Source organism: Nycticebus coucang, chromosome 16 (genome assembly GCF_027406575.1).
Source record: "Nycticebus coucang isolate mNycCou1 chromosome 16, mNycCou1.pri, whole genome shotgun sequence".
Lineage (NCBI taxonomy): Eukaryota > Metazoa > Chordata > Mammalia > Primates > Lorisidae > Nycticebus > Nycticebus coucang.
Genome location: NC_069795.1, coordinates 46,884,022 through 46,899,998, shown reverse-complemented (window position 1 = coordinate 46,899,998; position 15,977 = coordinate 46,884,022). Strand labels below are relative to the sequence as shown.

Below are 15,977 nucleotides of genomic sequence, written 5' to 3'. Positions count from 1 at the left end.
AAAATAAAGCTGGGGGCATCAGCATACCAGATTTTAGTCTGTACTACAAAGCCATAGTGGTCAAGACAGCATGGTACTGGCACAAAAAAAAGAGACATAGACACTTGGAATCGAATTGAACACCAAGAAATGAAACTAACATCTTACAACCACCTAATCTTTGATAAACCAAACAAGAACTTACCTTGGGGGAAAGACTCCCTATTCAATAAATGGTGTTGGGAGAACTGGATGTCTACATGTAAAAGACTGAAACTGGACCCACACCTTTCCCCACTCACAAAAATTGATTCAAGATGGATAAAGGACTTAAACTTAAGGCATGAAACAATAAAAATCCTCCAAGAAAGCATAGGAAAAACACTGGAAGATATTGCCCTGGGGAAAGACTTCATGAAGAAGACCGCCATGGCAATTGCAACAACAACAAAAATAAACAAATGGGACTTCATTAAACTGAAAAGCTTCTGTACAGCTAAGGACACAATAACCAAAGCAAAGAGACAACCTACACAATGGGAAAGGATATTTGCATATTTTCAATCAGACAAAAGCTTGATAACCAGGATCTATAGAGAACTCAAATTAATCCACATGAAAAAAGCCAACAATCCCTTATATCAATGGGCAAGAGACATGAATAGAACTTTCTCTAAAGATGACAGACGAATGGCTAACAAACATATGAAAAAATGTTCATCATCTCTATATATTAGAGAAATGCAAATCAAAACAACCCTGAGATATCATCTAACCCCAGTGAGAATGGCCCACATCACAAAATCTCAAAACTGCAGATGCTGGCGTGGATGTGGAGAGAAGGGAACACTTTTACACTGCTGGTGGGACTGCAAACTAGTACAACCTTTCTGGAAGGAAGTATGGAGAAACCTCAAAGCACTCAAGCTAGACCTCCCATTTGATCCTGCAATCCCATTACTGGGCATCTACCCAGAAGGAAAAAAATCCTTTTATCATAAGGACACTTGTACTAGACTGTTTATGGCAGCTCAATTTACCATTGCCAAAATGTGGAAACAGCCTAAATGCCCACCAACCCAGGAATGGATTAACAAGCTGTGGTATATGTATACCATGGAATACTATTCAGCTATTAAAAAAAATGGAGACTTTACATCCTTCGTATTAACCTGGATGGAAGTGGAAGACATTATTCTTAGTAAAGCATCACAAAAATGGAGAAGCATGAATCCTATGTACTCAATCTTGATATGAGGACAATTAATGACAATTAAGTTTATGGGGGGGAAGCAGAAAGAGGGATGGAGGGAGGAGGGTGGGGCCTTGGTGTGTGTCACACTTTATGGGGGCAAGACGTGATTGCAAGAGGGACTTTACCTAACAATTGCAATCAGTGTAACTGGCTTATTGTACCCTCAATGAATCCCCAACAATAAAAAAAAAAAAAAAAAGAAAGTTCATTCATTCCAATGGACTTTCACAACTGATTTTTTTAAAGGTTGATTTTGTACCCTCAACTTTAGTAAATTCCATCATTAGTTCTGTTTTTGTGGAATCCTTAATGTTTTGTAGTGATCATGTCATCTACAATCAGGGATAGTTTTACTTCTTCTTTTATGATCTGGGTTACTTATTTCTTGTTTGGTCTTGCTAGAACTTCTTGTGCTATGTTGAAGAGAAGTGAGGAGAGTGGGCATCTCTACCTTTTTCCCAATTCTGAGGAAAGCTTTCAGTCTTTCCCCATTATTGTTATCTTAACTCAAGGCTTTTAATAAATGGCTTTCAACAAATGGATTTTATTGTGTTGAGGAAAGTTTCTTCTATACTTTTGATGAGAGTTTTTATCTCTAACTTGATGAAATGATGTAGAATTCTATTGAATGCTTTTCCTGGAGCCATTGAAATGATCATGTGGTTTTTAATCTTTGATTGTATTAGTGTGATACATCAAACTGATTGATTTACATTTGTAAAACTTGCATCTCAGAGATAAATTCTACTTGATTATGATATATCATCATGCAGGTGTGTTAAATTTAGTTTGCTGATATTTTACTGATGATTTTGTAATCTGCATTTGTTACAGATATTGGTTTGCAGTTTTATTGTTGTGTCATTGTCTGGCTTTAGATTCAGGATGATACTAGCCTCATAAAATTAGTTTGGAGAGTTCCCTCCTACTTTAGGAAGGACTGGCATTAAATGTACTTTCAATGATAGAGTTTAGCTATGAAACCTTATGATCCTCACCTTTTCTTTGTTGATGACTTTTTTGATGACTACTTCAATCCCCTTGTTCTCTTTATTGGTTTACTCAAATTTTCTACGTCGTCTTCATTTAATCTGGTTAGATTGGATGTTTCTAAGAATTTATTCATTTCTTCTCAGTTATCTATTTTATTGGCATGTAATATTCCATAATAACTACTTATTATATTTTTACTTCTTTTTTTATTGTTGGGGATTCATTGAGGGTACAAAGATATACTTGTACTTCTAAAGAATCTATTCTCATATCTCTTCTTTTCTTTCTGGTTTTGTTTATTTTAGTCTTTCCTCTTTTTTAAGCCAAGGGTTTATTGATTTTGTTTATTATTTTAAAAATCAACTCACTTTTGTTGACTTTTTCTGTAGTTTTCTTTTCCTCACTTGTTACTGCTCTGATTGTTATTATATCCATCCTTGTAATAACTTTGGGTTTAGTTTTCTTTTATTCTAGATCCCTAATGTGTAAGTTTCAGTTTATTTGAGATGTATCTTTGTTTAATATAGGCATTTACCTCTTGTAACTGTTTTTGCTGTGTTCCATAAGTTTTGGTGGGTTATTTTTTGTCTTTGTTCACTTTGAAATAGTTTTGTGTATTTTTATTTTTTAATTGATAAACAAAAATTGTATATACTTATGGAATACATCACGATGGCTTGATATATGTATACATTTTAAAACATCTAAATTAATATAATTGACATATGTATAAGCCCAAATACTTATCATGTTTTATGGAAATAGCACCCAAAATCAACTTTCTTAGGAATTTTCAGTATATAATATATTGGTGTCATGGTCTAGACCTTTGCTTTAGAAATTTCAATACCTATAAATTTCCTAGGATTAAAATGCAGATCTTGCTTTAGTAGTTCCATGGTGGGGCTCTGGAATCTTCCTTTCTGGGAAGGTGATGAAAGAGAACAAGGGGATTGAACCATCACCAGGCTCTTGACTATTGGGGCAGCTATACTATTTTATCACAGATACTTCACGATTTGAGAAATACAAACTTGTAAATGTGACTGGCCTATAGAGAGAGAAGCAGAAAGGAGCTAGATGAGACCAGGGAGGAAAGCATGGGTGAAATCTCAAGGGATGTTCAAGGCTAGGTCATAAAATTTATTCATTGTTCATCTAAAAGGTAAAAAAGTGAAGGATATTTCACATGGTAGTTTTAATTACATATTCAGGTTTTCCTCTTAAGGTTAAAGAGTCATAGATGAGTATTCATCAGTAAAAGAAAATTTAACTTATTTAATTCATAACACTTAGATTTGATAACAGAATAGTGACATCTAAGTATTGCCACAGTCATTCAAAGTCTAAACAAATTTATATCTAAGCACATCTCCAATAAAAAATTGTGAAAAAGTGAAGGAAAAGAATTTTATAACACAGACCAGGAAAGAATCACAAAATATAGTTTTAATTATTACTTTCATATTTTAAAAAACTACCAAGAAAAGCAAATGTAAGTATTCTAGTAAGACTTGTCATTCTGAATAATGTAACATTTTTTCTAAGGTCTATAAATATAGTAGAAGCTTTTAAACACATCCTACTTAAAGATGTTAACTATTGGGATCTTTTTAAAATTCCCACATCACAAAATAAAATGTATTGACATGATATGGCATATGATTGTACTGCGTAACCTTCAACATCAATCCTTAGTACCTCAAATAATGACACAAAGTCATAACATGCTTTTTACACAAGGATCAAGATCGAGCTATTTTAAAAATTATCTAAACGGTCTTCAAACATTTTCCAACTTCAGTGCAAATGTGAACACGTATAATACTTCCAATGAGTAAGAATGCTTTGAGATTTTCTCTGTGTTACATGAATAACCATTATTTTTCATTTTAAAATAAATTACTACACAAAAAATTTACAGTTCATGGATCCTTTTTCATATTTTCCTAAGCAAAAGATTTTGCTATGGAAACACATGCACATATAACTAGTTTACAACCAGCACTCACAGCACAAATCAAGAGCGAGCAAGACCAGAGGACAACCAAAGCCTCCAATGTGACCTAAGCTTTTGTAACTTCAGCTCCTAGGGCAGCTTTAAATTCCTAACAATAATGTTAACATCAGGTAAGAGTGTAAGTCAGAAACGAATATTGTGTGTACCTCTCCCAAGTTGGTAAAGTCAATGAAATTGCATTTAAATGACCAAAAGCACAATATCTTCATAAATCTTTGACCATAACTTTCTCTTTTGTCCTCCTATTTACTTGATGCTTTATTTATTCTTGTTTATTGACATTTATTTTTGTTTAGGCACTCCTACCTTTTTACCTAAGTGAGAAACTTAAACACATAGATATTTTTGCTGATAATGCAAGAGATTTAGCTATGTTTATTAATATTAAACAAGACTTATCAAAAATCACACAAATACAGATCATTTTCTTTTGGATGGATTTATAGTTTTATGATTTTTTGTCAAACCCTCACATCTTAAAACATGAAAATGTAAGTAAACAAAAATGTATGCTGATAATTTTGAAGACTTTTTTAACTTTTATTTTAATTTTTTAAAATCCAGCTTACTTATCCAAGATTACCAAATCCACAAGAATGCAAAAAACATTTGAGATTATTTGTTTAGTTTATGAGAGCTTCTTTTCTTTCTAAGCCAGTTTGGTACATGTGGATATAATCTACGCACATATACAAAACACATGCACATACACAGAGTTTCAATAACTTTTATCTCAGATTTTTAGCCATGAGATAATATGAACTTACCAATTTGCAAAAGAAGGTTGGATCTGAATTATATCTTATGATGGGAATTTGTTCATATGGCTAATTTTATTTATATCAATGAGTAATCTAATGAAGGTTATGGACCATAATTTTGGGTAAAGCAGCATCCATGGTAGTTAGTGTTTTTAAAAGTCTCTTTTAACCTTCTTGTTTTCCTTCAGTTTCAAATGAGTTTTCAATGTTTACATTTTAGCCAGAATGGAAAAAATTGTATAAGAATCCAACACACATGGATGGCACCTGTGGCTCAGTGAGTAGGGTGCGGGCCCCATATACTGAGGGTGGCAAGTTCAAACCCAGCCCCGGCCAAACTGCAACAATAACAACAACAACAACAAATAGTCAGGCATTATAATGGGCACCTGTAGTCCCAGCTACTTGGGAGGCTGAGGCAAGAGAATTGCCTAAGTCCAAGAGCTGGAGGTTGCTGTGAACTATGATGCCACGGGACTCTACCGAGGGTGAGAAAGTGAGACTCTGTGTCTTGAAAAAAAAAAGAATCCAACATACATAAGTCTTCAATTAACAAACAATTCATCTCAAAAATTATTGCTTAGCAACTGCAGATTCAAGATAGGCAGAGCAAAGAAAAAAGAAAAGAAAGAAAAAAAACGAAAGTAGGTGGAACAGAAAATAGAGATATAAACACAAAGTTTAACAGACTCTGAATTTTAATGCTATGATGGCATATTAACAATTTGAGCTCTGGAGTTTTCTTGATGTGATTTTTCCATTAGTTTAAATGTTTACACATGAACAAGCAATAATATGTAACCAGTTAGAGTCCTGGAAAATCTGACATACCTTTGAATTTTCTCATAGACAGCACATTTATATGCTTACCTAATCTCTCCAGAATTCAAAAACTATTACTGAGTATTCTTATTTTTATGGAAATAGTTACTTGTACAAATTTAATAAGACTCTATTATCCTTATAAATAGATTTGGAAACATTGGTTATATTACCAAAACTTTACCAACAGAATGTTGTATTGAGAACGTGTATGGAATTAGGAATAATCAGATAGTTTTAAGACTTGACTCTTTGAAGTGAAGTAAACCCTATTTGGTCCATTAAGCATTGCTATAAAAGATAGGTAGTTTACGAAGAAATAAGGTCTATTTGGTGTGTGGTTTTGCAGGCACCAGCATATTCACATTGTTTCCACTCATGGCAAAAAGACAAAGCGCAATCAGTAAATCCAGAGGACACACCACCAGACAGAAAGCAGGAGCAAGATGGAGAAGACCTTTTTTAGAAAGCAGCCCTGATGGGAAGTAATAAAGTGAAGATTCATTTTTACTGTGAGGACAGCACCAAGCTATTCATAAGGGATCTGCTCCCATGACCCAAACACCTCCCATTAAGCACCACCTCTAATAGTAGGGATCAAATCCCAACTTGAGAGTTAGAGGAGTGAAACAAATCAAACTATAGGATTTTATCCCTAACCCACAAAATATCATATCCTTTTCACATACAAAATACAATCCATCTCTTCCCAATATTTCCTGTAAATCTTAACTTGGTGGAAGATTGAACTTAAGTAACAGCGATGACCTAGGAATCTGGCAGAAGAAAATTCCCAGCACAAAAGTGTCTAAGAAGTGGTAGGGATGTGCTTATCAACTTATGCTCAAATATAGCAAAAAAATAATGGCCTAAAGCTAGGATTTAATAAACGAAGACAGAACATAAAAATTTGAAAAAGCAGACTAAAAAATGAGACAATCACTATTCTCACTGCATTTATGTAAACAGGTGAAATTTAATGACAGTAGAACTCTTTTTCAAACAAATTAGTCTTATTATGGCATATTTGATAGAAATGGATGTGGCTTTATAGAAAAAAACATGTAATAGAAAACTATAATGTACCCATTATTAGATTCCAATTCTATTATTTTCTTTGAGGTCTTCTTGTCCTCCTATAACCTGCCCTATTCCTGAAGTGTTACAAGCTAGAACTAAAGAACTTGATATTAAACATTAAAGGACAAGCTTCATGCCTGTTGCTGAGTAGGACACTCGGGAAGTTACCCCAAAACACCCAATGACATAAACAGAGACTTTTGGAATGTAAACCAGGAAAATTGTCAGAAGCAACTGCCACTTTTTTTCATCATCTAAAGATGCTTTGAGCCCAAATATAGAAATCGTCTCAACTAACTGCCCTGAGAATTCAGATACTGAATTTATAGATTGTTCTAACCATTAATGTTTGTTTTTATTTTGTTTATTTTAATTGTTTTGATTCATGAGCACCTTGGCTATAAAGCAAAGCCCAGCCTCTTGATATTATACCCACAATAATCATCATTGTAATCTCCCTGATGTGCTGCTTTCTCTCAAGAGTCTTAAATGCAAGCGCATAGCCATCAATGTATGCCAGATTTGCAAGTTCATAGCCATCAATGTATGCCAGATTTGTGATTAGAACAATAAAAACAAGATGAACAAAAAAAAAAACATTTCTTCAAGAGACCAGACCTAGTGACTTCTGAGTTCCATGCTGAGATAAAGACAAATCGGCTGTGAGAGTGACAGAAAGTGGCATATGTGCCTGAGTATTGGTCAATTTACTATAATTGAGATGCTGGCCGAAAGAGGAGAAATTGTTTAAATAATTAGATGCCAGCTGAGGTGGCACCAGCAAAGTGAGTTCCTACTTCAGCAAACAGAAACCCAACTTAGTGTAAATGGTAAAACAAAAATTAAGCATAGCCAATTAGAAACTCCCAACTAGAGACTTTCCCCTAGAATTATCTAAATAATTCCAAGCTTACTGCTCTATTTTAACCAAATATTTTCTTTATCTTGCTTCCATATTCAACTTAAAAGCCTTACTCTCTCACCCTAGAACACCCACAGTATGGCACCATCCAATTTATGAATCCCTGTCTACTCAAATAAGCTCAAAATTTTTAATGTGTCTACACTTAAAATATATATGCATGTATACATGCATGTCATATGACAATACATACACATAAAAAATACAAATATGCACATGTATAATTACAGATATAGCTATCTAAAACATACTTGCATATGATCTGGTAGCAACCACGATCCAATAAAAGGTATTGAAGGAGGACATAATTAATTAGAGTCAAATAATTATAATTAATTATAAAAAAAAATTCAATAGCTATGTTGAGTAAGAGTGCTAGAAGGATGGAGAGATTAAACAATTACAGTTTTCCAAAAATGGTGATCAGTAGTTTTTAGGGTGAGGGCCTCAGTGGCATCAGCAAGAATGTGAGAATAATTTCAGTGTTGAGAGATGAAGAGCATCATTTAATGAATAGGTATTCTTTCCCCAGTGTATGTTTTTGTCTGCTTTGTCAAAGATCAGGTGCGAATATTAGGATGATGTCATATCTGGGTTCTCTGTCCTTATACATAGGTCTTTGTCTCCCTTTGTTAGCCCAGCCCATCCCATATAGGTACAATGGTCCTATAGTATATGCTTATAGAGTGTGATGTGAAGAAGGCTAACAATCAAGAACTGTTTGAGATATAAAATATCCAAATTCTTCTTCATTTTTTATATTTTTCACTTCCACTCACTAGACACTATGATGTCATATTATTTTGACATTTTTTAAACTTTGACACTATACACTGAAAGCCCCTGTCTGTCAATAATATAGTCCAATAAGCTTGCCAAATTACTGAATTCTTTATCTTAATAGCTTCATTTTTTTTTATTTTAGAAAGGTTGAATACTTCTTGCTACATATTATGCTACTTATCTTTTCTTCATCATGCCTATTCCAACTTACTTCTTCTATTTAAACTGTTAGTTTGCTCTATTAGTAAAACTATTGCCCCCAAACACAAAAGCTATCAGAGACAGAGGCAACTTGCCTTTTGTTATTTACATCACTACACTGAGCTAAGAATCTCCTTTTGCACTTGGACCTGCCATTCACTGTCTTAACTTCTCTCTCCCTTTTTCCTTGTTGCATTTCCATTTGTTTGTTTCTTTGCTTAATATGTGAGTGACTCTCTCAAAGAAGTAAAATTCACCCTTTCACAGCAAAATAGAAGGAAGGACTTCTGACGGCAAGAATTCCAGGGATTCACCTGTTCACTCAAATACAAATTTGCCTGCACTGTGAAGTTCAATGTGATGAAACTTGTAGGCAATACAGCTGTATTAGAATAGAGACATGTTATTCAAATCCTTATCAAATAAACCACTATCCTAGCATATAATGCATTCATAAGGCAACACTGAGTAACATACAAGACTTCAAAAATAATTATATGCTCCCTAATTATAATAAATCTATTTTGATATAAAACCAATATATTATATTTTGATATAAAACCAATTATTTGAATAATTTTGAACAACAAAAGAATACTTTAATGAACTTAATAGGTACTAATACCTTCAGCAATAAAAATGCTAGGATGGTTGTAATAGCCAAAAAATACTGAACACCAGAGAAACAAATAGATAACTCTAACATGTACAATTTTGTGAATATTTTACTAAAACGAGAAAAGAGATTAGCATAAGATCTAACCATTTCCTTTTAAGAGTTTTGTGAGTGAATCTATGACTTGCTTATTTCTAAGACTATAGATAATGGGATTTAACAAAGGAATTATGATCATGTAAAATACAGAGTTCATCATATCTTGATCATCAGCTTGTGGCGATCGAGGACTTACATACATGAAGAGAAGAGGGCCATAATATAAAGACACAGATAGGAGATGAGCCCCACAGGTGGAGAAGGCTTTCCTTATGCCTTTGAGGGATTTCTTTTTTAAGATTGTAAAGAGAACAAATGTATAAGAGACAAGAACTGTCACAATGCTGAATACTTGAATTGAACCTGAGAAAATAAAAATCATTAGAAAATTAATAGAAGGATCAGTGCAGGAAATCTTTAACAATGGAACAATATCACAGTAAAAGTGATGTACTATGTTGGAATTACAGAAAGTTAATCTGAACAAAAATCCTTCATGAAGTACGGCATGAAGAAAGCCACCGACAAAAGACAAGACTAATAGCCAGATGCACAGTGTGTTGTTCATAATCACTGGGTAGAGTAAAGGTTTGCATATGGCTACATAGCGATCATACGCCATTGCTGCCAGGAGAAAACATTCCGTGGTTACACTGACTGCAAAAGAAAAAAATTGTATCTTGCACTCAAAGAGAGATATCATCTGACTCTCAGTGAAGAAGTTGACCAGCATGTTGGGAGTCACTGTGGAAGATATCCAAGCATCCACAAAGGCTAAACTCCCAAGAAAAAAATACATGGGGATGTGAAGGTGAGGGTCATTCCAAATGAGAGCAATCAGACCGAGGTTCCCCATGAGGGTGACAAGATACATCACTAAGAACATCAGGAACAGGGGGATTTTCCACTGTGGTTGATGTGTAAGTCCTGTGAGAACAAACTCCGTCAACAATGTTGCATTTTCCTTTTCCATGCCCTCACCGTGTGTCCTCTAAAATAAAATAGAGTAAATATAAAAGGAATATTGGCAGTGCAATTATAAATTCAAACTGGGAAAGAGGATTTTAAATAAACTATATGCTAATCAAGCCCTCATAATTTTAGTTATAAATACTGTTATTGTTGGACACAAATACTTGAGTAATTAAAGAAATTTTTTAAATGCTGCATTTCTTTCACAAAAACGTGCAGGAAGTAGCATGTTTAGAAAACAAGAGAGGCATTCTACATGTGTACTAAATTTATGTGAACACCATTGAACATGGTAGAAAAGTCCTATGTCTGGGATATGAATAGTGTCAAAGGAAGAGGGTTTATGGTCCTAAAATAAAATAAATGAATTGAATACCATGTGAAGGATCCTGAACTTTATTCTTCATGAAATAAGCATGTACCAAAAATATTAAGAAGGAGAATAGCATAATAATATATTTTTAAATTTATTTTTGATAGTGTAGAAAATATGCCATAGGAAAAGGAAATTGGACACAGGTATGTTAATTAAGAACCTGTTAACAAGGTCCAGGGAACCCAAAATCAGAGTAAATATGAGAATTGTCTGAGAGTACTTTAATATAACTTGTAATATTTTAATGTAGAAATGAATTAAGTAGTTTAAGAATGTGTTCTAGAAATCTGCATTTTGAAAGTGCCCTCATTAAGCGATTTAAACGCAGATGAAGTATGTAGAATGATATTGTAGATTCAGAATGTAGAATTCTATTGAATTCTGTAGATTCTGTACTCTGTGACATATTTGACGTGAAAGAAGCATTCATGAAGGAGAGAGGAGTCACTTGGTGGCTTGGTAGATGATCATTAAGAACTGAGGTTAAGAACTAGACATACCAACAAGTTTATGGAGTGAACATCCCCTGAACTACCAGGTGAGATCTAGACAGGAATATAAATGTGCTACAACTTGGTAAACATTATGCCTTGACATCATTGTGATTGTAGAGGGAGTAGTTGGGGATGACCTATCCATAGGAAAGTAGACAAAGAAAGGAATGACAAGAAAAGAAACTTGAAGAAGTTACAGTAAAAAGGTAACAAAGTAGATATACGTCATTTATAAGGATGGCGAGGATGTCATTTATAAGGATGGCCAAGATCTGATCCTCTTTCCTGCCACTCAATGCTTAGCGACTGTCAAAGGTTATCTACTATTCTAAGAACCAGAAAACTAGAAACTCATTTTCCCATTCCTCTTGCATCTACAGTGAAGGGACATGATATAGGCTGGCCAATGACACATACTCATTCTACATTTGACAAGTAGAGAGAGGAAGAAAAAGGTACAGGGACAAAAGTGAATTTTGGTTTAAGGCAGAGAGGGCAGCAGTACAAGAGCTCCATGGAACGCATCCTTCATGCACATCAGTGGTATTTACAATGTGAGCTTTGTCATGTGAAGTTAGTAGCGGTCTGAACAGTCCTCATTGGGCTAGTGTTGGGGCATGATGTTGGCTGTTCACTGGCTGCCTTACTACAAAATTTTCTGTTCCTACCAAATTTTTCAGCTGATTACTCCAACCTCCCTAAGAATTTCTAGGTAGAACCAACATCCATTAAATATGTTCACCTCATAATGCAACCAAGAGCTAACTCCCAAAAGAGATGATAAAGAAGCAGAAAGTATATTAAGCAGGGTGACCAGAAAAGTGGGAGGAAATTAGAAAGCTGAGTTTTCTGGTCATAAAGGAGGAAAGACATTAGCAGACAAAGTGAAATACTGTGCCTAAATCCAAACTAAATGCTCTGAAAGCACAATGAGTGAATAAAGATCCTTGAGTGACTGACCTTACAAGTAGTAATGAGAGAATGTGATTAAAAAGAAGACATGCATTTGTATCAAAGTAATCAGAAATAATTCTAAAATAAAAATCATTATCACTTGAATCTTTAAACCCAGTTTTAAATAGTCTAATGTTCTATTTCATCACAAGCTACCTTACACAATAAGTATAATAAGGTTAAAATAGTATGATATCATTAAAAGAATAATTCAATCTTATAACTAGTTCTCATTTCCATATGTACTTATAAAAAATATAAAGATAATTCAATAATACTTATCCAATTTTAACCTGGTTAACTCTACAACTTGTACATGCAATCTAAAGCTATAGTATATCAAATAACATTTTAATCTTTTCTATAAAGTATAATGAAGATTGTAGAAATCATTTCTCTCTTACCTGTATCTTAAAAGAAATTTTGATCTCTGAAAAATGTTAGGCATTCTAATGTGGATAAAAATACAATAGAAGAAGAAGAAGAATGCCAAAACACAGGTACCAATTCACTGGACTCTCCTTCATTTTGGAGGCTTCATTTCCCAATCTCAGAAAAACGGTTTTTAGACAAATTTATGTTGAAGAAAAGAGGCAGCCAGTGGTACAACTCTGTGCTTTTGCCATAAACAGAAGATTTGAAAGAGTAATAAGAGTGCCAGAGAATTTCCCATAGGACAAATTGAAGGTGTTCTACTGGGCATAGTGGATTTGAAGATGTTCTACTGGGCATAGTGGATTGGAATGTTTATGAGAAGTCCATGTTGTCCCAAAGGCTATTACAAACTCCTGGAATCACAAATTTCATTTTATTATAGATGCATATGTAGGACAGAAAACCAATGGTATGGCCACAGTTAGATTAGGTTAGGAGATTACTTTGGCTAGAAGAAAACCAAGTGTTATTCATCAATGGGATAATGACTCAGAAGGCGTTTGAGAGATCTTTGAGGCTGCTATATCCATCATAGGCCCAGAGTACCAAGGCTTTGAGGGCAGAATGTTTTCAAAGGAGGGGCTCGGGGCACCTATGAAACCTTGGGACTCATGGCTCAAGGCCACTTTTAGTCTCTGTTAACCTTAATTCTGGCATAGTTCTCCTTGCCCATGCCAGTCAGGGTTCAGGAGAGCCCAGGTGTAATTTAAGCTATTCTTGCAGAGGACACAAGCATTAAACTTCGTCAGTGTCCCTGTGCTGCTAATTCTTTAGGAATGTAGAGTGCAAGAACTGTGGAGGCATGGCTTCCTCCATGTAGATTTCAAAGGATGCCTCAGAAAAACTCACACCTTAGCAGAGATATGTTATAGGACAGAGCCACCCCTGAGAGCTTCCACTATGGCAATTCCCAGCAGTTCTTTGGTAAACATGAGAGCTGTGGTGTGGTCTGCACCCAGAAACCCACAGAGGTGGGCTTCCTTGGAATGTTCGGAACCCCACCCTGGCAACACTGTATTTGGAAGATAAGACATGGAGACAAATGTTATTCCCAAGTTTTAAGATTTAAGGTTTCTTTCTCTGTTGGGTTTTGGACTTACTTGACACCTGTTAGCTCTTTCTTGTTTCCTATTTCTCCCTTTTAAAATAGGAGTGTCTGTTCTGTGCCTGTCCTACCATTGTATTTTGGAAGCAGGAAACTCGTTTGATTTTATAGGTTTATAGCTGGCAAGTAATTGCCTCAGAATGAAACGTATCTTTGGGTCTCACCCATATCTAATTTAGATGATACTCAACACTTTGGACTTTGCAGTTGATGCTGGAATGACTTATAAGTTTTTGGAGTATTGCAATGATATGAATGTATTCTGCATCAGAAAAGGACGTGAAGTTGGGGAGGGGGTTCCTTTGGGCAGAATGGCATGAATTGAATGTGTTTCCTCTAAGATTTAACTTACAACTAATGTGATGCTATTAAGAGTTGAAGATTTTAATTAGAAAAAGATGCTGGATTTTATCAAATGCTTTTTCTGCATCTATTGAGAGGGGTTTTTGGTTTTACTTCTGTTGATATGGTAAATAACATTTATAGACTTGGGTATATTAAACCAAACTTGCATCCCTGGTATGAAATCTACTTGATCATGATGTATGATTTTTTTGATGATAAGCTGTAATCTATCGGCTAAGATTTTGTTGAGAATTTTTGCATCTATATTCATTAGTGAAATTGGTCTGAAATTCTCCTTTTTAGATGGGTCTTTTCCTGGTTTTGGTATCAGGGTGATGTTTGCTTCATGGAACCTGTTGGGGAAGATTCCTTCCTCCTCAATCTTTTATAATAATTTCTGCAGTATAGGAATAAGCTTTACTTTGAAGGTTTGATAAAATTCTGGTGTGAAGCCATCTGGACCAGGGCGTTTTTTGGTTGGAAGCTTTTTTATTGTTTCTTTGATCTCAGTGCTTGAAATTGGTCTGTTCAGGAAATCTATTTCATCTGGGCTAAGTCTAGGGAGAGGATGTGATTCCAAATATTGATCCATTTCCTTCACATTGTCAAATTTCTGGGCATAAATTTTCTGGTAGTATTCAGAGATAATCTTTTGTATCTCTGTGGCATCAGTGGTTATTTTCCCTTTATCATTTCTGATTGAGGTTACTAGAGATTTTACATTTTTATTTTTAGTTAGAGTGCCCAAAGGTTTATCTATTTTATTTATTTTTTCAAAAAACCAACTCCTTGTTTCATTAATTTTCTGAATGATTCTTTTGTTTTCAATTTCATTAATCTCTGATTTAATTTTGGATATTTCTTTTTTTCTCCTGGATTTAGGCTTAGATTTTTGTTCTATTTCCAGTTCCATCAGATGGCTTGTGAGTTTGTTTATATGGTCTCTTTCTGTTTTTCTAATGTAGGCTTCTAAAGCAATAACTTTTCCTCTCAGGACTGCTTTTGCTATATCCCATAGGTTTTGGTAGCTTGTGTCTTCATTGTTGTTATGCTTAAAGAAGTTAATAATTTCCTTTTTTATTTCTTCGTGCACCCAACTGTCATTCAGCATAAGGTTGTTTAACTTCCATGCTTTTATGTGAGTTTGAACTTTTTTGTTGGAGTTGAGTTCCACTTTTAGTGCCTGTGATCTGAGGAGATCCAAGCTAGAATTTCAATTCTATTGATTCTATTGAGGTTTGTTTTGTGTCCTAGGATATGATCAATTTTGGAGAATGTTCTGTGGGACGATGAGAAGAATGTATATTCTTTATCTTTGGGATGGAGTGTTCTATATACATCTATCAAGCAAAGTTGTTCTAGAGTCTTATTTAAGGTCTTGTATCTTTGTTTAATTTCTGTTTAGAGGATCTGTCCAGCTCTGAGAGAGGGGTGTTAAAGTCCCCTGTTATTATGGTGTCACAGGATATCATATTGCTCAGGCTAAGCAAAGTCTGTTTCAAGGACTTTATGACTTGGTTAAGTATGTGGCCTCTTTCCCTTCTGAATGAGATCAAGGCCCTTATAAAAGAGCCTTCACATAGCCTTGGGTTCATTTGTCCTTCTACCTTTCACCACATGAGGACACAGTTTTTCTCCCTTCCAGGAAATTCAGCAAAAAGGTGCCTTCTTAGAAGCAGAGCAAAGTCCCTGGGCAATCATACCTAATGGCACCATGATTTTGAACTTTGGAACTGTAGATTTCTGGGTTTATAAATTTCTGTGG

General features: G+C 34.7%; 1 protein-coding gene across 1 annotated transcript; it reads right to left on the bottom strand.

The window, feature by feature from the left end:
- Positions 1–9,574: 9,574 nt before the first annotated feature.
- On the bottom strand, positions 9,575–10,525 carry LOC128567904 (olfactory receptor 5H8-like). Its single transcript, XM_053565510.1, has one exon. It carries the CDS (start codon positions 10,502–10,504, stop codon positions 9,575–9,577), a length of 930 nt encoding a protein of 309 aa, XP_053421485.1. The 5' UTR covers positions 10,505–10,525.
- Positions 10,526–15,977: the final 5,452 nt, after the last annotated feature.

Excerpts from the sequence above, each read along its gene's own strand:
- LOC128567904 (XM_053565510.1), bottom strand. The coding sequence starts at position 10,504 with ATGGAAAAGGAAAATGCAACATTGTTGACGGAGTTTGTTCTCACAGGA.